The 23446-nt window shown below is 40.0% G+C and overlaps 2 protein-coding genes across 3 annotated transcripts; one reads left to right on the top strand and one right to left on the bottom strand.

The window, feature by feature from the left end:
• The first annotated feature begins 873 nt into the window (after positions 1-873).
• On the top strand, positions 874-14577 carry LOC146450433 (uncharacterized). Of its 2 annotated transcripts, XM_085100420.1 has the most exons (4): positions 874-1126; positions 6200-6360; positions 8781-9110; positions 14249-14577. In XM_085100420.1, the coding sequence occupies exons 1-4, from the start codon at positions 1038-1040 to the stop codon at positions 14305-14307; spliced, it is 639 nt and encodes a 212-aa protein (XP_084956546.1). In that variant the 5' UTR covers positions 874-1037; the 3' UTR covers positions 14308-14577. The 2 variants fall into 2 exon arrangements, with proteins under 2 accessions (XP_084956546.1, XP_084956545.1); XM_085100419.1 differs by lacking the exon at positions 14249-14577 and having other exon boundaries at positions 8781-9456.
• A 3058-nt stretch (positions 14578-17635) lies between these two features.
• On the bottom strand, positions 17636-18061 carry LOC146450434 (uncharacterized). Its single transcript, XM_085100528.1, has one exon. The coding sequence runs from the start codon at positions 18059-18061 to the stop codon at positions 17636-17638; it is 426 nt and encodes a 141-aa protein (XP_084956654.1).
• Between the last annotated feature and the right edge of the window lie 5385 nt (positions 18062-23446).

Here is a 23446-nt window from a genome sequence, read left to right on the forward strand (position 1 = left end):
TTACGTTTAAATAACCACATTTATTTCGCGAGCACGATGATACACTTTATTTAGAGAGGGTGGCACGGAATAGTTAAGGTAACGAATAAACTTGTGGCCCTCTATCTAAAAAATTCTTACAGAACTACAATACAATGTAATAGGAAGTGTATATAGAAATGTGAGAGCTAAATATACAATGTATGTCAAATTCTAAAATTACTATCAATAAAACTAAAACTATCCATCTGATAAGAAGACCAATTTATTTCTTTCCTTCTGTTTCACTTTTAATTTAGGCCTTTTGTTTCATTTCTATTTTCGTGAAGCTTATAAAGGCCAGTATCTGTATGATTCACAACCATTGTACATAGTTTTTACTTGAAAGTTTTATCCAGAAGAATGCTTGAAACGACTGAAACGTCGAAGTTTTTCTAGATAGGGAGCGACCTAGGCGGTTGAATAAAATATTTATTTTTTCCGCAAGAAAACAGGACCCAAGTCTTGCAATAAATCATTTAACTACGCGACAAATCCGGCCGGCTTCACAGGCAAGATCGAAAAATTCAACCCGCTGCCGGATCCTATGAGATTACATGATATAGTGAATTCCGCCCGCTCACGTACTGAGAATAAGATAGACTAGCTTTATTTTTAAAAAGGAAATATGGTATACCAGCCACCATATACTGTACACAAGATTGCCCAACATTCCTGCCCTGTAGATAACGGCGGCAAATATTTCTTGGTGATAAAAATCATGATCAAGGTCAGTTCAAGTGTGCGCGAGCTTGGCAATCGAGCGATCTGATTTGTTCATTTAACTTGCTGTTGCCAAGCATAACGCATAACGCACTGCGCCGTAGTGCGCGTGCTATAGAAACAATACGACATAGAGGAACAACTGTATTTAACGGACTTGACCAGTTTCCTGCATTCCAGCTGTTTGAAACAACGCAGTTGATTGTGTGATTAACTTTTAGTTCAAAGTCAATTGCCTGACAATTTATTTGTTGTGTGTCACTGGTCGGTTAAACTGACACTGAGGAAAATACGAAATGAATCTAAGGGTTTTTGAAGAATGCACGACTCGTTCAAAGTCTCCAAAACGGTACAGCTTAAACAGAAAAATCAAAGAGAAGGAAAGGTGAGCTATTTTTTAATTAAATTTTTATTGATTATTAAATATTCAAGAAGACAATTTTTACATCTATTCATTCATGGCTTGGCTTCGCAAACGAAGATTTATGAAGTTTGTCCACGTTGTCGCCGACTGCAGGCACGCTCGTGGCTGACCAGACCGATGCGGGAGAGACAGGGCCTCGAGCAGTGTCTGTAAGGAAAAGTGTGGTGTGGTAGTGGAGGCTTTCTCCTCTGTCTTTTGTCTTCGAGTGAGCTTCTTCTGTCCGCTTCGAACTGGGCAACAGCTTGGTGGATTGTGTGGCGCCAGGCCACACGGTCGATCTACAGAAAAGGAAAAAGACGTAATATTAGTACACAAAATAAAGTTAATTTAAAATCAACAATATGAAATTCACAACACACAATTCACTCACACGAAACTTGTAACTGTATAAGTAGCAGGAAATATTATCGAAGTATGCAGACTAACTTTCCCCATTTCCTTAGATGTTGCAATAGTTTGTTATTCTCCCTTGCAATATAAAGCTCAATGTTGCAAACACGTTTAGTTCTCACGATAAAAGCTGAAAGATTAGGCACGCCTGTTTAGCATAAGTGAGTCGCTTAAATTACTGTAAAGAAGACAGAATACCTATCCACCAGAATAAATATTAGAGTCAATACAGTCAATGCTTTTACAGTCAAACCTGTAGTAAGCGGACCCCATATAAGCGGACATCCTCTATTAAGCGGACAGCAGCACAAGTCCCATCTTTTTTCCCCACATTTACTGTAAAAAATACCTGTGTTCAACGGACACCTCTAATCCTATACCTGGACTTAACATCAATGGTTTTACCATCCAGCCTACCCCTGATGCCCGTGACCTAGGAGTTATCATCGACTCGCACCTGCAGATGACTAAGCATGTCAATAACATATGCAAGAACGCTTTTTTGTCCATTCGAAATATTGGCCGACTTCGAAAGTACCTTGACCAGTCTACCACGGAAAAACTTGTCCATGCTTTTATTACATCTAAATTGGAATCGTGTAACAGCTTACTTGCTGGTCTCCCTGATTCCGAATTGTCCAAATTACAGTCTGTTCAGAACACTGCTGCTAGATTAGTTAATAGGTCTAAGAAATGTGAACATATAACTCCGGTTCTTCAAAGACTGCACTGGCTTCCAGTCAAGGCCAGAATTGATTTCAAAATCCTAGTTCTTACATACAAAGCGCTTAATAATCTGGCTCCAGATTACATATCTGAACTCTTTTGCCCATATCTACCATTACGCCCATTAAGATCTGCTGACCAAAGGCTCTTAGCTACTCCTCGCTATAACACCAAGACATATGGAGCGAGAGCCTTCTCTGTCTATGCTGCCAATGCTTGGAACTCCTTGCCGCTTCAAATAAAGAAGTCCGAGACATTGAACTCTTTTAAATCTTCAGTTAAGACATATTTATTTCGTAAATTTTATCAATTAGAGTAGGTTTTTAATGTGACTATGAAGTTTCTTTTATATATATATGTATTTTTCTCACATTTGTAATTGGCATTTTTATAGAGTTGTAAAGCATTGAGACTTAGTGTAATGCTTAATTATATATTATTATTATTATTATTATTATTATTATTATTATTATTATTATTATTATTATTATTATTATTATTATTATTATTATTATTATTATATTAAGCGGACGCGGACACTTTAAACTTGACTTTTATGGTCCTTTCTATTGTTTAAAACCTGTATTAAACGGACACTGTAAAAAGGATGCATGTTTTTTGTCCACGTTTCAATAGATCGGTCATTTAACTTTACAAACAGGAAATGCTTTCTCTGTTAGCAAAAGTGATCAAATTACTAATACGAGACCTCAAAGACAAAACGTTTGTGTAACAAACAGGACATTCGTGTACCTAGAGACATGTCAGTAAAACTAATTACATAATAAAAATCCTTCATCAATTTCTGTCTCAACCAGTTTCATGAAAACGTGTCCCCTTTAAAAATGTACTCCCAGGGTAACTTCTACCCTGTTAGCAGTGGTTTCTCCACCGGACACTACGCTACGAAAGGGAGAGAACCCTTTCCTGGTGTAGCGTCCGGTGGAGAAACCACTGCTCCCAGGGTACGTAGCTCCAAACGATGCCCACCGACTAGTTCACTCTCTTTCCAGTAATTTTCACTTTTCCTGGGTTTGTTGGGCGCTTTAAAAGCTTGGATAACCACATGGCCATGAGCTTTGGAACGCGCCCAACTACTTCTATAAGATCTGTTATTTCGTTTGGGTGTTCAGTAGGTTTTCAGTGCTGGTGAATAAAGCCGATCTGGTTTTAGGTCTGTCAAACGCCTTTTTGTTCACGAGAATGGTATTTGTACCTTTCAAGGCCTTTTAATACTGAGGAATATTAATATGACCCTTTTAAGACGAATTCTAAGGGAACCTGTTTTCAGCAGACACCCTGTATTAGGCGGACACTAGCAAGGGTCCCGAGGGTGTTCGCTTAACACAGGTTTGACTGTACTGTTATTTGTCAGGGGCGTAGTTCTCTTTAAGCCAGTAAGCCCGGGCTTACAAACTTTGCGTTGTATAATTATTATGTGAATATGTTTATTTCATAGAACTAGTTCAGGGACTAGTTTCTTGGGTGATTTTGTTAAGAAAACGTAAAGGGAAGGTAAATTTAAAAAAACAATTATGTTAAGCACTGTAAAAACCATAGGGTTTTGCGTTTGACTATACAGCAAAGCGACTGCTGGCCTTTCAGGAGTCTCTCAATCAGGTCTCAGTTGTTCAAAGGGCATATAACTGTATCCAGCGGATAACTCGCTATCCATCGGATAAAATTTATTGCTTGGGGAACATTTTATCCACCGGATAGCGATTAATCCACTGGATAGAGTTATTCGCTTTTTGAACAACCGGGGCCAGAATGCCCAAGTCAGAGAAGAGATGGATACACGTGCAAAGCTACGAACTTTGTGCGACAGAAGATGAGCGAGTAAGGCTGATGCTTTATATACCTTCCGTGCAGCGTTCTAAGTCGTAGTTCAGGTGCTCGAGATCTTGCCCCTAGGATGAAGGGGTTCCTTATGCTCTATCAGGCAGGTTGATATTATTATTGCTTTAAATGCAGCGGAGCATGTCCTTTCTAACACACTTGTCTTGTCAACCATGTTGCAAGGAAAGATCGTAGATCTCCTCTAAGCAGCCCAAGAAGCAAGAGTCGTGATAAAGATCATGAAAACTGAGAGTGGCGATCCGTCAGTTTGGAAGGAAGTGAGTGTGAGCGGGGGAAACAGATTGCCGCTGAGTTTGACATTGAGTCATGCATGCCAAGAACAACTGGGAGCTAGCAACACACAGTGACGTCCCAGCCACAAACCTACTGGCAAAGAGCTGTGTATCTCCCTCTTATTCAGCATCTCATTCAAGAAATGAACAATGAACGAAAGACTCTTATCACAGGAGGATCGCTTCCTAAGTCAGTATCTCCTCCCAACAAAATTATAGGGATTAACCAACGACGTCCAAGATAAGATTTATGCCGCGTACACGAACAATCTGACCGATAAAAGAGAGAGTACAACAACGTGACGTTGTGGTGGCAAAAACGTGGCTGCATTCAACTAAAGAATGACTTACAACTCTGACTGACACTCTCGACTGCATAAATCCAACTCTTTATCGAAAAGTTAACACTATCCTCACGATCATTCTCACGCTGCCTGCATGTGTCAACCGCAACTCCTGAGCGCAGTTAGCACGATGTGTGGAGTCACGACTTATGTACGGGCAACCATGAAGACAGAACGACTCTCGGCTTTTGCTCTAATGCATGCGTGTGCAAGGACATCACCATTGATGGGGAGGCCGTGGCTCATGAGTTTTGCGGAACAAGATGCTAAACTTCTGATTCCCATAAAACTTGACTTGAGATACTCGGCATTCAGTTCAATAGTACTGGATTGTACTGTACAGTCCGTTATAACTTCAAATCAAACTTAAATTGCGGCTCTTTCCCATCTTGAGAATATTGTTCCTGAATATGTATTACTTAAGCTATATAAGACATATGTTCTGCGGCATTTTTAATATTGCAATGCTATCTTACTGGGCGTTAGGAAGACGCTTATAAAGAAAATGGAGCTAGCTAACGATCACAGTTTAAGAACCTTGTTGAATACAGGGTCCACTAGTGTTACGATGAGTTTACTTAACCTTACTTTTATGCGTTCGTAAGAGCATAGGCGTGGTATTATGTCTCTTTGTTTAGTTTATAAGTCGATTAGTGGGATTTCCTCTTTATTTTATTCCGAGCTTTCTCAAGCCACATATTACGCATTATAATTTACGAGGAAACGGCCATAACCTACAACAAATTCAGTACAGTAGTTCTAACTTACAAAACTCTTATTCATAAACAATTTGCCAAATTCAGTTGAACATAGTACGTCCATAACTTATTTTCGGTTTGCTTACAAATTTAACTTATTGTCTCTATTTCCTTGAAGTTTAATTGATTAATTACATAAACTGAGGTTGGTTTAGCTAGATTTTATATGTTTAGTTCACACTTTGTTCTGTTTTATATTATGTTAATTTGTCAAGCGTTTTTAACGCGGGCCTCTGTCTCGGTAGATTATCATCATCATCATCATCATCATCATCATCATCATCATCATCATCATCATCATTAACAAACAAACAATACGCTTTTTACCGCCGAGGATTGAAAATATTGATTACTGGTCACAAGTGGTTTCATAATGGCTCTTTTACCAATAACCTTATTAACTACCAACTAAAACAAGAAATGACAAACAGTTGCCTTATCGGCATATGTTGTAAGACAAATTGAACTTGGGCTTAGGAGTAAGTTAGTTCTAACCCTGCTAACACAGTTCTGTATTCACGTATATAGCCGAGGACCGAACCGTCCGATTCCAGCCATATCAAAAGACGTTATTTTTTCCGCTGGACAGCATTCCCCAGATTTATTCTACAAAATACTGTACTTGGCGCCAAGTTTACACGTGCTGTTGTTATCCTGACGAGTAATATTATTTTGCTCCAACAGGAAACAGACAAACTCTTTCAGTGAATCTGAAACACAGTCTTCCTATTTGTCTGCTCGGAATGAAGATAGCATCAGAAGTGGAGATAAGTCACCATGTTATGAAATGAAACTTCGAGACGATTGCATGGCAAACATAACAATTAACTCACGATTTCCATATGGTAAGTTTGAAACAAGTGCAGCTGCCCTACACGGGAGGACTTCGATATAAATTAAAAGCGGATCAGATTGATGTGCCGACCCTAAGCTGTACGAAATCACGAATTCCAACCCACAATAGTTTCGACGATTATCTTCGAGTGTAGCAAGTGCAGCTACCCTACAGGGGAGGACTTCGATATAAATTAAAAGTGGATTAGATAGATATGCCGACCCTTAGCTGTACTAAATCATGGATTCCAACCCACAATAGTTTCGACGATTATCTTCGTCAACTTTAAGTTCAAAACAAAGGCAAAAACAAAAGCAAAATAAATAAATTAATAAATAAATAGACAAACAAAACAAGATAAAACGAAGACAAACACCTCCTTTGGAAGCTATCTTTAACGCCAAGTAAAAACGTTCATCTTCTATTGATGGTATGCGTATCACTGGTTTTATTGGTGACAGTCGTGATGCTATTGTTGTTACTGGTAACAATGTAATCACTTGTACTCTTCAGTCTTATTAGACGAACATCTCAACCCTCGGCTACAGGTGGACCATGTGTTAATGCTTGGGGTTAACAAAGAAACTTCTGTTCCAATATATTTGATCATGAGAATGATGTATTATTCAGTAATGACACAGGCAAACTCGCAGAAAGAAATTCCGAGTGCTCCTAACAGGGGTCGAAACTAAGACCTTCGATTACTAGTACGGATGCTCTACCACTGAGCTACAGGAGACTCGTGGGAGCTAAGGGCATTAAACTAGGATCATATGCATCAAAGTTTCCTCTCAGTTTGACTGGATTGTCTATTAACCCTTTTTTCTTATCATTTTTTTTGGCTCATTTTTGCGAAACGGTAAAGAAAAATCCAGCCCGCAAATGTAATATGCCGTTTAAAAGGTCTTGATGAGCGTAATTCATTTTTCAAATCAAGATAACCGAAGGAAGTCAGGTCTTTGCTAGAAATGACTTTAAAACATGAAAAACAAAAATCTACAAAATTTTACTGAACTCATGTGATAGCTATATCTCAAAACTATAGCTTATTTTGCAGCTTTTAATGCATAGATGACTCTGAGATGTGTCAGAGTCTGTAAATGCATTAAATGATAGTATTCAACAAATCATAGGGGTGGTAAACCACATCATAGATACCGGAGGGTACCATTTTGTCTTCTGAAATGCAAAGAACTTCCCAAGAACAATTTGCTGTCAAAATTTCACTGTAATTGAGCAAATACGGACTACGTTATGAGTTGAGGACCCAGGAAGGAAAGTGTTAACTAAGATATAGAATTCCGCGTAAAAAACGTATGTGTAGCACTCTTGGTTTAGACTTGAATTAAATGAATATGAATATATGAAAAAGATTTTCCTTTTCTTCTATTTAATTACACATGAATCTTAAAATACTTTACCATTCTAATCAAATTATTCTGATAATTTTTTTTCTAAAGAATGATAAACGACGGATAGTTTAAAAGGACCAATTACCGGTTATTTTTATTGTCGTCTCCTGCAGTATTAAACGATTTCTTTCCAAAATTTGTGCGTGACTCTTTCTTCATTTTTTTCTGCAACCCATCTGAGCATGTAGGGTGAGCCTACAATGTGCGTGTATATTTTGGATTGGGGTGCAGGTGAAAGGTAAAGTAGAAATAAAACATTTAAAAATGACGGCAGGGCCTAGGTGAGGTGGGCTCTCCAGCTGATTTGAAGGCTCCAACATTTTCTTGTCAAATAGCGTTAAAAAATAAATAAAATAAAATAAATTTATTTACCCTCGGCAGTGTTTATAGCACAAGTGCTAGTGGGGCCGAGCATTAAACTTCATTAAGAAATAATACAAATTGAAAATAACATGGTCAAAAATCCCAACTGGCAGGAGGCAGACCAGCTGGCTATTTACAAGCGCGGCCGAGGAGTTGAACTTGGGGCTACCAAGAAACAACTCCAGCTAGCGGTCAGAGCGGGATTTGAACCCGGGACCACCGGATTACAAGTCCGGCGCCCTAACCACTCGACCTCGCTGCGTTGGTCTGAAGATGGTTGTAAACATTAGGGCCATTTATACGGGAGAAAATAAGACGCGTCTTATTTTCTCCCGTATAAATGGCCCTATTGAGTGTTCTCGAGACGAAACTGTTCTTTATATTTCTGTTAGTCTTGGCACTAATCGCAATAAAATTTATCAGAATTAAATTATCTTTCGTCTGGTTTACGTGTGGCTGGACAACTCGGACGTTTCGGGTTGTTTACTACTTTGCACATCATCGAAAGTGTTGATATTAGATGCAGACAAATCATGCAGACAAGGCCTCACAATACTCGCCATCTACAGAGGAGCCTCCCCTAAAAGATAAAACAGTCTGGGACAATTCTTGAGTCACTGGTATGTAATGTTAGTTTTTGTTTATATTTCACCAGTCAAAGAAAAGGAGAACAACTTAGACAAGCGCGCCCATGGGAAGCAGGCTCCCAACAGCACCATCATAACTCGCAGTCCTGGAGACTTTCATGGCATTGCAAGTCAGCTAAACAACAACACTCCAAGAATGAAAATGGACTTGAACCCGCGCTGTGCTCAAGTGCCTTACACAAACTACAATCCATATTTTACTCACCAGTTTGCCTATTTTCAAAGGATGCAAACTTTGCAATCCCAGCATACCCTTCAGAATGGAGTTGATCGCATTGGTGTCACTCAAGCCAACCCTTTTATGCATCCAAGTTATATGGCTCCTATTCACACTGTTGGTAATTTTCATTTCAGTCAAATCAATAACCACAGTAATGAGGCTTACAACGCTTTCACGGCTTACGGAAATCCATTTGGGGTTGTTTGGAGACAGAATTAGAATGAATTATTCAGAATGAAAGTACTTACAGACTGTATGTGTATCGCCAATATCTGTTGGCAAATGCAGCAATATGTCTTGCCGTGTGCCGTGTGAGCGATTTGTGATCCCTTTATGGTTACTTTGGGAATTTGTATTAAGGACCATTTAGTACTAGATTCCATAAAATACCGTATCCATGACTGATATCTCTTGCTGTACCTTATTAACAAGAACTATTATTCAATAAAGAGGAGTCTTTACAATGGTCTAAAGTGTCACACACACACACCTTGGATACCCTGTTACTGTTTAAAACATTGCGAAAAAAACTAACGACAGAAAAGAAGAAAAACCTTGAAAAACTGACAATGTTTCCCCAGCTGAGTGTTTTTACTGTTTGGAGTTGTTTTTTTCAGTTTTAGCAACTTTGCAACAAATTATCGAGAAATTTTGAGCAGCTTGTGGATAACCTTGCCCAAAACAGATTTGGAATATAAGGCCAAGCCTCAAATCACCGACACGCGTACGGCGCGGGATCCGACTGAACAGCGTCTTCACTAAATATTATCTGGATAACATTATACATCAAACCTCTCAGTTCGTGGCTCATATATATGATAGGGTATATCAGCTGAAAGCGTGATTTGTAATTAAGATGAGGAAAGCTTATTTTACTCGAATTTTCCACGTTAGAAGTATAGGAATTGGGGGTACGAGCGCAATTTGCGCTCATTCCCACCAACTGCCACCACATGGAAAACCATCCATGGAAAATCCCACCAATTCCTATACTACATCAACAAACTCGTATACTGCAAACCATCAGACGGAAAAATGCGCTGGTAATCTATATACTTTTAATTGCGTGACCTCTTATGAACAGGAAGTCTACGATGTTATGGAGGCCTCCCTCACACTAGCCTCATTGCGTTTACCAATGCTTAAAGGGCCCTAGTCAGCCACACCTTAGTTTTTGTTTATAGGCGAGAGTTTGGCTATTATATTTTATTCGGAGCATGTCTAAATGAACGAAATCACTGTGAAACTACTAAAGATAATGAAACAAACTTTCAGGAACACAACTTACGGTAAAGCAATAAGATTTCGCTTCACCATGCAATATCAATAATTTCGATGGCATCGAAAATGGCGGAGGCTGACTAGGGTCCTTTAACCAAGAATTTTATAATGTCCGTAGGCGAAACTCTTGATTTGCTTATTTTGAATATATCTTTGTAATCAAAAAATCAGAGAGATACCTTATTAATCTGCCAGCTTGGAAGTTACCAGTGGTAACTTCCAAGCTGGTGGTTGTCGCTTCTGATTGTTTTCATCTTGTGGTAAACCTGTTTGTAGTCTTCGTGTTTAATATCCTTTTTAATCACTAATGTTTTTGATTCCCTTTGTAGTCTTAACTCCTTCGTTATCTTCTTTCAGCTAAGAATACATTTTTGATCTCAAACTTACCAATTCAGTTATCGGAATAATTGCAGCCTCATCCTTCAATTTTCCAATCACTTTAATTTTTTATTCGTTTTGTCAAAGAATGGTGAGGCCTCTGGGTAATTGCTGTTTTCAAACTTTTCCTTATCCTTCCAGAAATTCTGATACACGTCTTCTGCTTCAATCTCATACGTCAAACTGTCTGTTCTTTGTAAATAACAGTTTAGCTTTATCACCATAATTTTCTTAATATAATTATAATGGAACTCGTACAAAGTCTTAATCAAATCAAGAATACACATTCACACATATGCAGGTCTGTTAACTCTATTGTTTCCTTGATTTTATGAACCGCTACGAGATCATTATTGAAAATCTTACTGCTAACATAGCTGGGTTTAGATACTAATTTTGCTAATTTTTGTTGATCAGTCACTAGCTTCACATTTACTCTCTTACGAATATTCTAACTTTACGAACAAGAAGTGATTTTTAAAAGCATTTAACTATAAAAAATTGTGAAACAATATTTCTTAAAATCATTTTAAGATTAAAAAACTTTGCTAAAAACGGATCCCGTCTGGATGTTTAAATCAGGCTTGAGCTTCTTGATGAAAAGCATTTCAAAAACTAAACAATCAAATTTGCCCTGGCACTTTCTTAAGACCCTAAATTGGTTTTCTTTCAAAAGGTTACTGTTACCGTGAGCTTCTAAGAAATGTCTACCGATTGCCGAATTTTTGTGCTCAGCAATGCGTTGATGAAGGTGTCGGGCTGTGTAGCCGACATAATCTGCATCGCACAGACCACATGAAAAATGGTAAACAACACACTGGTTATTCACAATTGACGGCTTGATTTCTTTGGGTTTAAGATCTTGCCCCAATTTCTTGCTCACTTGATCTTGCCCCAATTTCTTGCTTGCTTTTTGTTTGATATTTTTAATTTTTTCTCACGTTACAGCTTTTAATCAGCCATTGTTGTTTTTTAGTATTTATAGACTGCTACTGTCGAACATATTTTGACTTGATAATGACGTTAAGCTAACGTCGAAACGTCGTCGTTTTTAGCAAAGTTTTTTTAATCTTAAAATAATTTTAAGAAATATTTTTTCGCATTTTTTTATAGTTAAATGCTTTACGAATATTCTCCATGGTTTTTCCAAAAACGCTTTCACTCATAAGTTTGAAAAAATCTTTTTGGAAAGCATTTTTAGCAGCGGTTCTTTTTTGTGTGTTAAAATTGATATACTTCTTTAGCCAAGCTGATTGATTGAACCCTAACACCCGATGAACTTTGGTTACTTTTAATCCGAGCTTGACTGACATACAGTTGAAGATTTCTGTAATGTAAGACATATTTTTCTTTATTATTCAAGGTTGGAATCAATTTTTTTACTTGACGGTCATACCATATTTATTTCTTATCCGCTTACAATATTTTGACAATATCAACAGACATTTTTTCAGCAGCAAGAGTGTAGTGATTATGGCCATCATGCAACTCCTGAGGATATTCGAGATCAACCTCAAGAATCAATCCTTTTTCACTCTTTTATTCTTGAGCTTGAATAGTTCGATTTTATTGACGGTTTGAATCCTCCTGTTGGAAGATATTGATTCATTTCCCAACCATAAAGATTGTTAGCATCTAGGTACATGATACACTCTGGTGGCGCCTTATCGTCGTAGTTTTTCATGTAGTCGTTGTTTGCTCTACCATATCATTAGCTATATAACTAATTCCACCTCCCGTTCCCTTTTCAATAAACTAAAACTAATCGACATCAGTCATAATCTACAGATTGATATTAGACATCTTCAACATTGCAACGCAATGCAAACCTGGAGACTTGAAATAATGACAATGATCTAGTTTGTACTACTGAAGACATGTTTCCATAAACCTTTCAAACACATCAGTCAGAAGAAGGACGTCAGTTTGAGATATAGATCGTGGTAGACAACCATATTTTTCAGCTTGAAGGTTTTCCATGCACGCATTTTGAGCGTGTATGTACTGTTCAGGAGTTATGTTTTCGTCATTCAAGATGCTGTAAGAATCTTCATAATTTTGTAATTCTGTTTGTTCAAACTTGCTGAAACTATCCATGTAGTCATACGGATGAACGCCCTTTTCCATCAATAAATCAAATTCATCATTTTTAAACTGCTTAGATGTGTAGTTGAAAGCCTTCTTCTGTAGGCTACCAGCTAATTTATCCAGACTAGAGCTCATAATTTGAAAACTGTCGAGAAATACCAAAGGTTCACCAAGCATGAAAGCCATATATTTCTCAATGTTGTTAGGAATTACATTTATATTCATTTGTTGATCCTCATCTTATTTGTTTTTGAACTTTATGCTTTTTAGCTATTTCTTCAATCTGTTGCATTATGAAGTGACTATCATGGCCTCTCAGATTGTGGAAAATAACTGGAATCTTTTTAGTCAATTTGAAAATGACGTTACAGTCATTGTGTGCTGACCCTCTGTATTTTCCGGTTATATGGCAATGATCTCTCACTCTTTTTGTTGTTTTTTCAAAATCCGTTTCATCATCTTCAGTCATAACCAATTTTTTGTTGAAATGTTGTTTGCTCATTACAGATTGCAATATTCCACTTCCTCCAGCATTTTTTCCATGAAATTACAAACTGCAATTTCACCCCTGAAAGTCTATATCGGTTTGCTGAATTTGTCATCATAACAACAAACCAGCTTGTACCGTATCCACAATCTGTATGCTTCTGTGAAAGAATCTTCATTGTGCAGTTGACAACCTTGTACTTTTTCCGTCATTGCTTCAAAATCTACATAAAACACAAAAGGCACGACTAATTGCTTGTGATAATATTCGAATTTTAATTTACTATTCGCATATGGCATTTTCACCGCTTGCTGACCATTGATGACCATACAATTTTCCCTGTGATAGTTCAAAACAACCTCTGAACTGAACGTCTGGAGACAGAATCTACAAAATTGTTTTTAGACTTGATCTCCCCTGAAAAGCTCTTACAAGCTTACCGAAATCATCCTGCTACTAACTTAGTAACTGTAAATGCATTTGAAGTAAGTGAGAAAAGTGGCAAAAACAAATAAAGTTAAAAAAGTGAAGGGAAGTGAGTTTTGTTTTGTCATACATGAATCTGTTGAAGTCTTCAATTGATACGCAATGATTTATGAAAGTCTTTCTTCTGTAAGAGTGCCTTCCATCTACATCTATTAATGTTTGCAACACCAATCCAGAAGCCCAATTTTCATTTGCTGGTTTTCCGAATTAAAAGTCCTCGCTTTCTCCAGTTATCAACAACAAATTCATATGATCTTTATACTTTTCAGTTGAAATGTGAAGAAGGAAAGGTTGCAAACTTTCATATCCGAATACATTTGTGCTAATGTTGTTCAGCTTCTCGATTTTTTTATTTGTTTGAAATCAATAGGAAACTCAATTCCGGTGTAATCGAGTTTATCAATTAATTTTCTGTCTGACTTGTTAATACGCTGCGGATCTTTCTCTTGTGGATTCAGATGTCTGATGTGACACTATTGGAAGCATTCGTTATCATTATTTTTGATGTTGATCAAACTTTTCCTGTTCTTTTGCAGCTCTTTTGGCAGTTGAATGGATGAAGATCCTTTCAGCGGGTTGTATTTATCAGTGTTAATAAAATGATCATCAACAGATTCAACAGTGCAACCAGAACCTTGTGAGACCCATTGAGCTATGATATTCGTCATTTTTTGTTGGTTCGATTGAAGTTTTTAATGTAGTTCGAAGTTGTTGGTGATTCTGACTGATTCGCTGTTAAATAAAGAAGTCTTATCAGTACGTAGTCAATCCGCTTCCGATATTCTTTTCAAATGTCACTTTCAGGGATTCGACAAACCTTTTCCTTTTTCAAGAGCGATTTCAATAGATATTCAATGGCAAGTCTAGTACCTTGCGATAGTTTCAAAGGGTCTTTCTCGTTTTTGATAGATATTACGAATGATTTAGCATAACCCTTGAGAGCCTTCTTTTGGTCTGCTTAAATTTAGTCCTTGGTATTGGAACAGGTTTTTGTTTTATCTTTTTTGTCCTTGGTATCATAATGGGTTTTCGACAAATCTTACCTTTCATGAAGCTGGAACTGGTTTATAATCATCCCTGAAGTGATGTGGTGGAGGGATAATATTGGCTACATACTCTTTTACCATTTGTTTTACACTTTTCCTTGGAGTAGGAACAGGTTTTCTTGCAATTTTATCTAATATAATAGTAGAGGTGTTGTTAGAATCAGAAGTAGGGATCTAATTATTTTTCACCCTCTTTGAACTACAGTCGAACCTGTATATAACAGCCCTGTATTAAGCGGCCACCCTCTATTAAGCGGCCAGTTTTTAAAGTCCCGATTTTTCGCGCATACAAACGCTGTATTTGTTACCTGTATTAGGCGGCCACCTCTATTAAGCGGCCGCGGCCACCCTGTAGCAGTCCCATGTTTGTCTTTCTTTGTTATTTTTACCTGTATTAAGCGGCCGCCCTTGAAACTAAGTCATATGCACAGTACCATGGATAACAGGAATTGTCGCTGGCAGTGTCGACAGTCAACGACTTGCTCTACAAACAAAAGTTTCAAATTCCGAGGCGCCAAACGCACGTGTCCCACTTGTTTAAGTCGCTGTAATTCTTACCCTATTCCTATTTTAACTTGAGGAATTTTATTATACATTGTGTTACTTTTAATTAGCAACATTACCGTTATAACTCCACTTCGATCGTAACAACTATGAAATGACGGAATGAAATATTTTGTTGTGAGCTGCAAGTCACGTAAGTAAGTGAGTTAGAAATACAGTACTGTACACCGTACAAGAGAAGAAGACAATTTATTGCACAGTGCTTTTACACAATGTTACGTATATTATACCATTAATTACAAGTTGGCACTGAACTTTGTTTAACGTATTGATCTCTTGAAAGAGTGTTGATTGTCCTATTGTTTCCTTGCATGAAATGTTTTTGTATGATACACCATTAAATTTGACATTAGACAACGCCCAGTGAGTATTTTTAGTGATCCTGTATTAAGCGGCCACTTGTATTAAGCGGCCAGTTCCTCAAGTCCCGAGGGTGGCCGTTATATACAGGTTCGACTGTAACTGGAACAATCCTAGCCCGACTTCTCATGTTCACTCATCAATAGCTTTATGAAGGCTGATTTTTTTTCATTTTTTTTTTAATTCAGCCTTATTATACATTTGCTTATATAATAGGTCTAGATTTTTTTTTCATCTCGAATCATACTCATAACATATATGGTTGAGCCTCTTATAAAAGTATTTTAAGAGGTTTCTTAAGTGTCATATCTTGATTATTGAGGAATTAAGATAGGGTCCCAATTTACTTAAACGGAATCCTCCACGTATAAATTATGACAGAGATAATTAGAAATAATAAGAAATTAGAAATAACGATAACTGATAATTTCGAGTATAAGCAACACCCAGGATATGATATGTGCGCATCTTCAAAAATGGAGACATAATTCATTTTGTTCTAAAAAAGCCTACAAGAGGGAGTTATAACGGTACTAGATATATTAAGACCGCTTTAGCAAACAAAGTGATAAAATTAAAAAAAAAAACCATTTAATATACCGGCTTGTATCGGAATACTGAAAAGGATTAATACCAAAGGGTTTGGAAATACATCATATTGATAATGTAAGAGAAAACAATGAACTGTTCAATTTGAAACTAATAACACCGGGTGAAAACGTTAAGAAAAGTAGAAAAAAAACTGTGATTTTAAAGGTGTCAAATCTCCATATAGAAATCCTAAAAGTGTTATAGCAATGAACATGAAAACGAATATGAATACATATTTCAATAGTATGACAATGGCTGGTAAAACACTTGGTATTCCTCCTATTTCTGTTCAAAGGATTTGCGATGGTAGCTATAATCATAAAACCTAACTGTCCAAGAAAGATAATTGACTGGGCCCTACGGCATGGCGGGTGGACGCTTGTTTTAGCGCTCCGCTAAAATTGGTGATTTTCTTGCCCAAATCGATCTCTTCACTCAAGGCACTTTTTGATGGATCGACTGTGACTGAGAGCAAGCTGTCAACCGCGCGAAATCTCACTTCGGGATTAGATGGAAATAAAACGTTCGAAGCGTGGCACCGACTCCTCGGTTGAAGAAAACATGGCCGCCACAGCAAGCAATCAAGGTCTGAAAGATTCGATTGATTCTCTGACTAAAGGGGTGACCGAGGGTTTCGCGACAATACACCCTGTTTATTGTCCGGTAGCATGTTGAAAACTGAATACATTAAGTTGTTGCGAGCAATAAATACGCACTATGCAAGTGCATGTGATTATTATACACTAAGGTGCAGGTGAGTGTGCAAGTGATTATCACATGGTGTAACACCTTTCTCCTTTTGGGAGATAAGAAAAATAACTAACAGAATGTTCATTATATTGTTAACTTAAGCGCTATTTCTCTGAACTGTTCTAGGGCAAACAAAGTCTTTTAACTCTCTGAGACGGTGTCTAAACTCTGTCAAACGCTCGTAAGAGTGTTTATTCCATAAGAAAGTCATTGAATCTTGAGGGAAGTCTACGTTCTTTGGTTGAACGGCGAGGTGGCGGTGTAGGTTCCTGTTCAACTGGCAGATCAGTTTCCTCTATCGGTCCACTTTCAGATGGTAGGGATGCAGTTTCAAATCGGTCCAGTCTTCCATCATAGTTGTCGACTGGTTCTGCCTTTGCCTGCCTGATTTGTGCGTGGTTTCGCGGTCTGGTCCCATTGCTGTGCTCACGAGGCAGGACCTTGGGGCGGGTTTTCCAATTACCTCTCCATAGATCCAGGGTTGGTGTTTTTTCGTCGGCCTAGGTTTCACGTACACTTTATCTCCTTCTGAGAACTCGGCAAGCGGTGCCGACACCCTCTTGTCGTACTAAGCCTTTGATCTCCGTCTCCTTTCTGAAATGTTTTCTTGTACTAGACTTGGGGACACTGTATGTGGAGCAAGTTGACGCGGAGCTGTGGGGATGATGTCCCGTAGTCTTCTGGTTGTGCTGGCGAGTAATCATATCCTTGCTGGGGTGTGTTTCGGTAGGCTAAGAGTGCCAGATAGGGGTCCTCATGGCGGGATTTTTTCAGAATGTTCTTTGCAATTTTGACTGCGGAACTCGACTTTCCGTTCCCTCGGTTGTGGTATGGTGACGATTTGCGTACGATGAAACCGTATTCTCGAGCAAAACGTGAATATTCATGGATTTCAAACTGTGTGCCGTTATCGGAAATGCACTCGTCTGGAATTTCGTATGGAGCAAACTGTCTTTTCCTGGCTCGAATGATTGCGTTGGCTGATGTGTTCCCACCGAGGGGGTCTAGTTCAAAGAAGTCGCTGTAATGGTCAACCATAACGAGGTAGTTGCTTCCATCCAGCTGAAAAAAGGTCGGCACTTATTTTGGACCAAGGTCTAGCGGGTATCTCATGGGATTTCATTGGTTCTCGCGGTCGCTCGCTTAGGTACTGGGCACAAAGTCCACATGATAAACATTTCCCCCTGATTGCTGCCTGCAGTCCTGGCCAGAACAAAGACTCGCGTGCTCGTCTTATACTGCTGTCGGCTCCCTGGTGCGCTTTGTGTATTTTCTGTAACATCTCGTCTCGTAGAGTGCCTGGGACAATTACTTGATGGGACCTGTAGAGGACACCGTCATAAACTGAAATCTCATCCCTGAAATTCCAGTACAGCCTCAGTATCTCTGGGGCTTCCTTTCCTTCTGAAGGCCACCCATTCACTATCACCATGTGCAGGGATGCTAGAACTGGGTCTTTGGCGGTTTCTTGTCTATTCGTTGCAGTATGCAAGGTGTAACTCGGTTTGGTTCAAGATCCATCTCAGCTATTTCCAGACGGAATACTTCGTATTCTTGATTGGCAGTGGAGGAGGGCTGATCAGTGACAGCTGTGCGAGACAAAGTGTGCGCAACGTACCGTCCCTTCCCTTTCTTGTATCGGACAATGAACTGATATCTTTGTAACTTCAGCATCATCCCTCGCAGTCTGCGAGGAGCTTTGCTGAGAGGCTTCTTGAAAATTGTCTCGAGCGGCTGGTGATCTGTGTGTACTGTTATGTCGTGTTTTCCGTATAGGTACTGGTGCCACTTATCCATGCAAGAAACGATCGCAAGGCACTTTTTTTCAATCTGGGCGTAGTTCTTTTCCGTGCTGTTGAGGGTATGTGATGTCAAACAAACAGGTTGATCATTTTGTAGCAATACGCCACCGATTGCATCTTCATCACGGGGAGGGTTGTGTCGTAGTAGCGTAATGCGGTTGCTGAAGCGATGAGGTTCTTTGCCGAGTGAAATGCATTTTCATGATTGTTTGACCACAGAAATGCAGAATCCTCCTTGGTCAAGTCCCTCAATGGAAGAACTGTTTCTGATTTCTGACAAGTTATGACAGAACTTGCTTAAGTATTGGCACATGCCAAGAAAACGCTGCACCCCATATTTGTCAGTGGGCGTTAGCATCTCTGTAACTGCAGCTACTTTAGCTGGATCGGGCTCTACGCCTTTGTCGGTAAGCTTGTGTCCCATGAAAGTGACAGAGGGAGATTTAAACTGCAACTTTTTCGCCGATAGCCGCAGGTCATGGTTGCTGCATTTTCTAACAGGTTCGTGAAATTTTTGTCGTGATCGATATCAGCTTCGTCTTTTGAATCTCCGCATCCAAAAACACAGATGTCGTCGGCAATGTTTATTACCCCATGTAAGCCGTCTAAGCATTCATGTTGGCGCCGTTGATACTCCTCCAGTCGCGAGGCGATCCCAAATGGCATGCGAGTATAACCGTAGAGACCGTTTGGTCCCTGGAACGTAGTAAGTAGAGAAGACTCTTCATCCATCACGACGGTGTGAAAAGCTTCAGATACGTCAAAAATGGTCGTGCTTGTCATCTCCTGTCGTCTTAAACTCGGGAAATGGGGTGTTCAAGGCCATATCTCGTTGAGTCAGTAAAGCACTAGATCTGGTTAGATTGCTAAAAAAAACCACGTCTCTGCCACCATTTTTATTGTCCGGTAGCATGTTGAAAACTGAAAACATTAAGTTGCTGCTCCGCATCGAGCAGGCCTTAACTTTTTGTAATGCCTGTGGAGTGTCCCACTAGTTTGCTGGCTTTCTTCCCGCCGAAAGTCTACCGCAATGTTGGAGCTTGTGACGTCCTTCCTCTCATCGTTGAGCAGTTGGATCGTGAGACGCTTTCTACCATCCAATTCCTCCGGAATGGCGCTGTTCGGCTGACCTTCATGGATGTCCCATCGTGTGATGCTGTCCTGCTGAATGGCTTTGATATCAATGGTCATCGCATTCGTGTGGCGGCTGTTGAACAACGTTCTCGCCTCGTCTACCTGCGTGATCTTCCTTGTGAAGTCCCGGATGATGCTGTGAGGGCTGCCCTTCGTCCATTTGGAGAGATCCACTCCCTCCAGAAGTCCTCGCATAATGGCTTTCCCGGGCTTTTTGATGGCTCTCGGGTCGTTAAAATGTCCCTGGCGAAGGACATTCCTCCTGTTGTTTGTGTGGCTGGTTTCGAGTGCCACATCTGGTATCGCCGCCAGCCTCAATGGTGTCCCTTCTGTCGGGCCCCTGGTCACCGCGCCAAGGACTGCCCTATGAATGGGAAGTGTCGTCGCTGTCGCCAACCTGGTCATGTTGCGCGTGACTGCCGCAGTGCCTGGGGTGGCCCTGCTCCCAGACCAACTCGTACGCGAGCTGCCGCTTGTGAGGCTCCGGCTGCAGTTCCGGCTGTGGCCCCTCCCGCTGATGTTGGTGCCGAGGGTGCTAGCTCTGGTCCCCCCGGGGCCGCACCTGTTGTGGAGGTCTCTGAGGCAGAAGTCAGTGAGTCGACTTCAGCCGATGAGGAGATGTGTTCCGGGGATGAGGAGGTCCTGGCTAATGCTTCGGCTGCGGTCATTGGTTCTCTGAGCGCCCCGCGTCGCCCAAGGGCTTCGAAGTGTCGTAGGAGGAAGAAGATTACGGTTGTTCCGGAGGCTCCGGCCTCTGTGTCTTCGGTACCTTTTGCCTATGTGGCTCCCACATGTTTTGATGTGGTCCACATGGACACGGTTGAAGAAGAGGTGCCTAGAAGGATTTCATGTCGTGGGAAGGGGCTGCCATTGGCGGCGATGTCATATGGCTAAACAGGTCTCCCAGGAACCGGTCTCCACTCCGGTTCTTTTTGGGTCTCAGGACTCTTGTGCTTCTGCTATGCAGTTGTCTGAGCCTGAGGAGTGCTCTGAGCCTAGTCCTGTTCCTTCTTCTCCTCCTCTGGTGGTGGACTCGCCCGTACACTCTGCTGCGGCGTTGCTGTCCGGCGTTGCCCATATGCAAGGGGAGCAGTTTTCCCAGTTCCTGGATGCTTACGATTGGTCCGCCGGCGACTACCAGAGTATGATTGACGCCATCAGTGCCATCAAGTGATTTATGTTTTTGTTTGTATCTGGGGTCTTGCTATATGACGAGCTTTGCTCTGATGATGGCAAACTCCTGTAATGTATTATGTGTTAGTGTCCGTAGTGTCGCCTTAATTTTGGGAGGCGGGGTTCGACTCCTCGGCGAAGTTGGCGGCCTGGTGCCCCTCCGTTTAGAGCGAACCCACACCTTCGACATTGCACTATTTCGCCTGGCGGTGTTGGGAGTAGACGTTATGTCCAGGAGCCATTGCACTCACCCTAATGGGGGGCTTCCTGTTTGCCTAAACACACACACAAAAAAAACTATCTGGATACGTGCGTGACAATGCAAGTGCATGTGATTATTATACACTAAGATGCAGGTGAATGTGTAAGTGATTATCACATGGTGTAACAACTCTGCTATGGATAAACTCCGTCAGGAATTTAAAATTGATCTGGACGAAATGAGAGACAAGATTAAGGAACTTGAGGCGGGTTTAACATACGATCAAGAAGAAGTCAGCAGCCTAAACGAAGAAGCGGTCAAAAGTTCGGAGGAACACGCGAAAGATGTTGCAACTTTAACCGAGCAAATTGCAGAACTAGAGCAACAACTGAAGCAAGAAGTAGAGAACAATATAAAACTAGAACAGTACACACGGAGAGAAAATCTGCGATTCAACAACATCGAGGAAACAGAAGGCGAAGATTGCAAGACTTTGGTAACAAGCATTATTCAGAACGAGTTAGGAGTACATTTATCTCACATTCGTTTCCGTGCGGTACATCGGGTTGGGAAAAAGCTGGAGGGTAGAAGCAGGCCTATTATTGCCCGATTTGTAAGCCGCGAGGACAGAGATTTAGTTTTTTTAAAGAGTGGTAAGATGAAGCGGTATACCAGCTTTAATGACGCCTACATAACAGAGGATTACGCTCGAGCTATCCAGGTCGAAAGAAAAGTGTTAATAAAAGCAATGGTGAAAGCAAGAGAAGAACAAGAAATCGAAAATGCAACTGTTAAAGGCCGATATCTTTTCATAAATAACCAAAGATATGACCACAAATCTGTCCCTGGTAATCTGAAATAACGTGCTCTGAACTGTATAAACCTCCATGAACCTCAAATCATAACTGATTAACGAATAATGCAAATTCATAGGCAAGAGAATCACCTTTCAGGCGTAGATTAGATTTTTAACTCTTAGAAGCCTGTTGGGCATTAGTCTAACAAAAGAGATCTAAACACCTTTGTGTTTATGTATTGTCGAGGCCCTATGCGCCACCTTGGCACCAGGGGACAAGTAAAGTTTATGTATTGTGCTTATGTTCTGTTTATGTATTAGGTACAGGTACTGCAGTGTTTTTGTACAGTGTTTATGTTATGGAAACTCTTGAACCAGATGATTCTTTCAACGTTTTAAAGTTGCCTATTTTATTCGCCGGGGTCCCTGTTTTTTGCTCGGCTCCTGCGGATTGTTTTCTCAATATTTGCACGCCTGCTCCTATGCAATTAATTCTCGCTGCTCCTTTCTCACCGCTCATTTGCTCACGGTTAAAACACAATGGCTTTTTTCTCCTCCTTGAGACTAACTTAACAAATGGATCTTAAAAAATGCTCTCTTAACGCGTGAGACTTGGGAGACAGGAAAAAAAGGTGTGAAATTTTCAATTGGCTTAGACGTAAAAAATATTCAATTTATAAGTTACAAGAAGTTCATTGCGTTGAAACTACAACTAACTCCTGGGCGGCGGAGTGGGGATATAAAGCAATGTTAAGTTGTTGCTCAAACGCTAAAGTAGGAGTGGCCGTTCTCTTTAATAAAAACTTTAGCTTTCAGATTCACCGTCTTTTCTGACCCCAACGGAAGATTCATTGTCTGTGACCTTGAAAGGTCACAGACAATTTTAAAAAATCCCGCACTACACACTTTAAAAAAAGTTGCCGCCCTTTCCAAGTTCCAATCCATTTCCATTCTGGCTACCGGCACTCAAAAATGATTGATCGCAGTTTCTGGGCAGTAGTTGTGTTATTCTTACTTAAAACAAACCCTTATTTTAATGTGCCAACCAATAAAAATAATTTTTTTCTTTATTCAACGTCTCACGACAAAAACGCTATAGTGCCCTTATATTAAAGGGAACACTTTCACGGAGGTTTTGCTATATAGTGGCAACAAAGGCTCATACATTTGACCAAAAACCTGCTTTTTAACGTAAAACCACTCTTGTAAGAGCATTTCGATTAAAATTTGAAATGATTTCTCCGCGCAATATTAATTGATAATCAGTTTTTACGAGATGCTTAAAATCCCGCACTACACACTTAAAAAAAGTTGAC

Source organism: Pavona decussata, unplaced genomic scaffold, assembly GCF_977016875.1.
Source record: "Pavona decussata unplaced genomic scaffold, jaPavDecu1.1 SCAFFOLD_468, whole genome shotgun sequence".
Classification (NCBI taxonomy): Eukaryota; Metazoa; Cnidaria; class Anthozoa; order Scleractinia; family Agariciidae; genus Pavona; species Pavona decussata.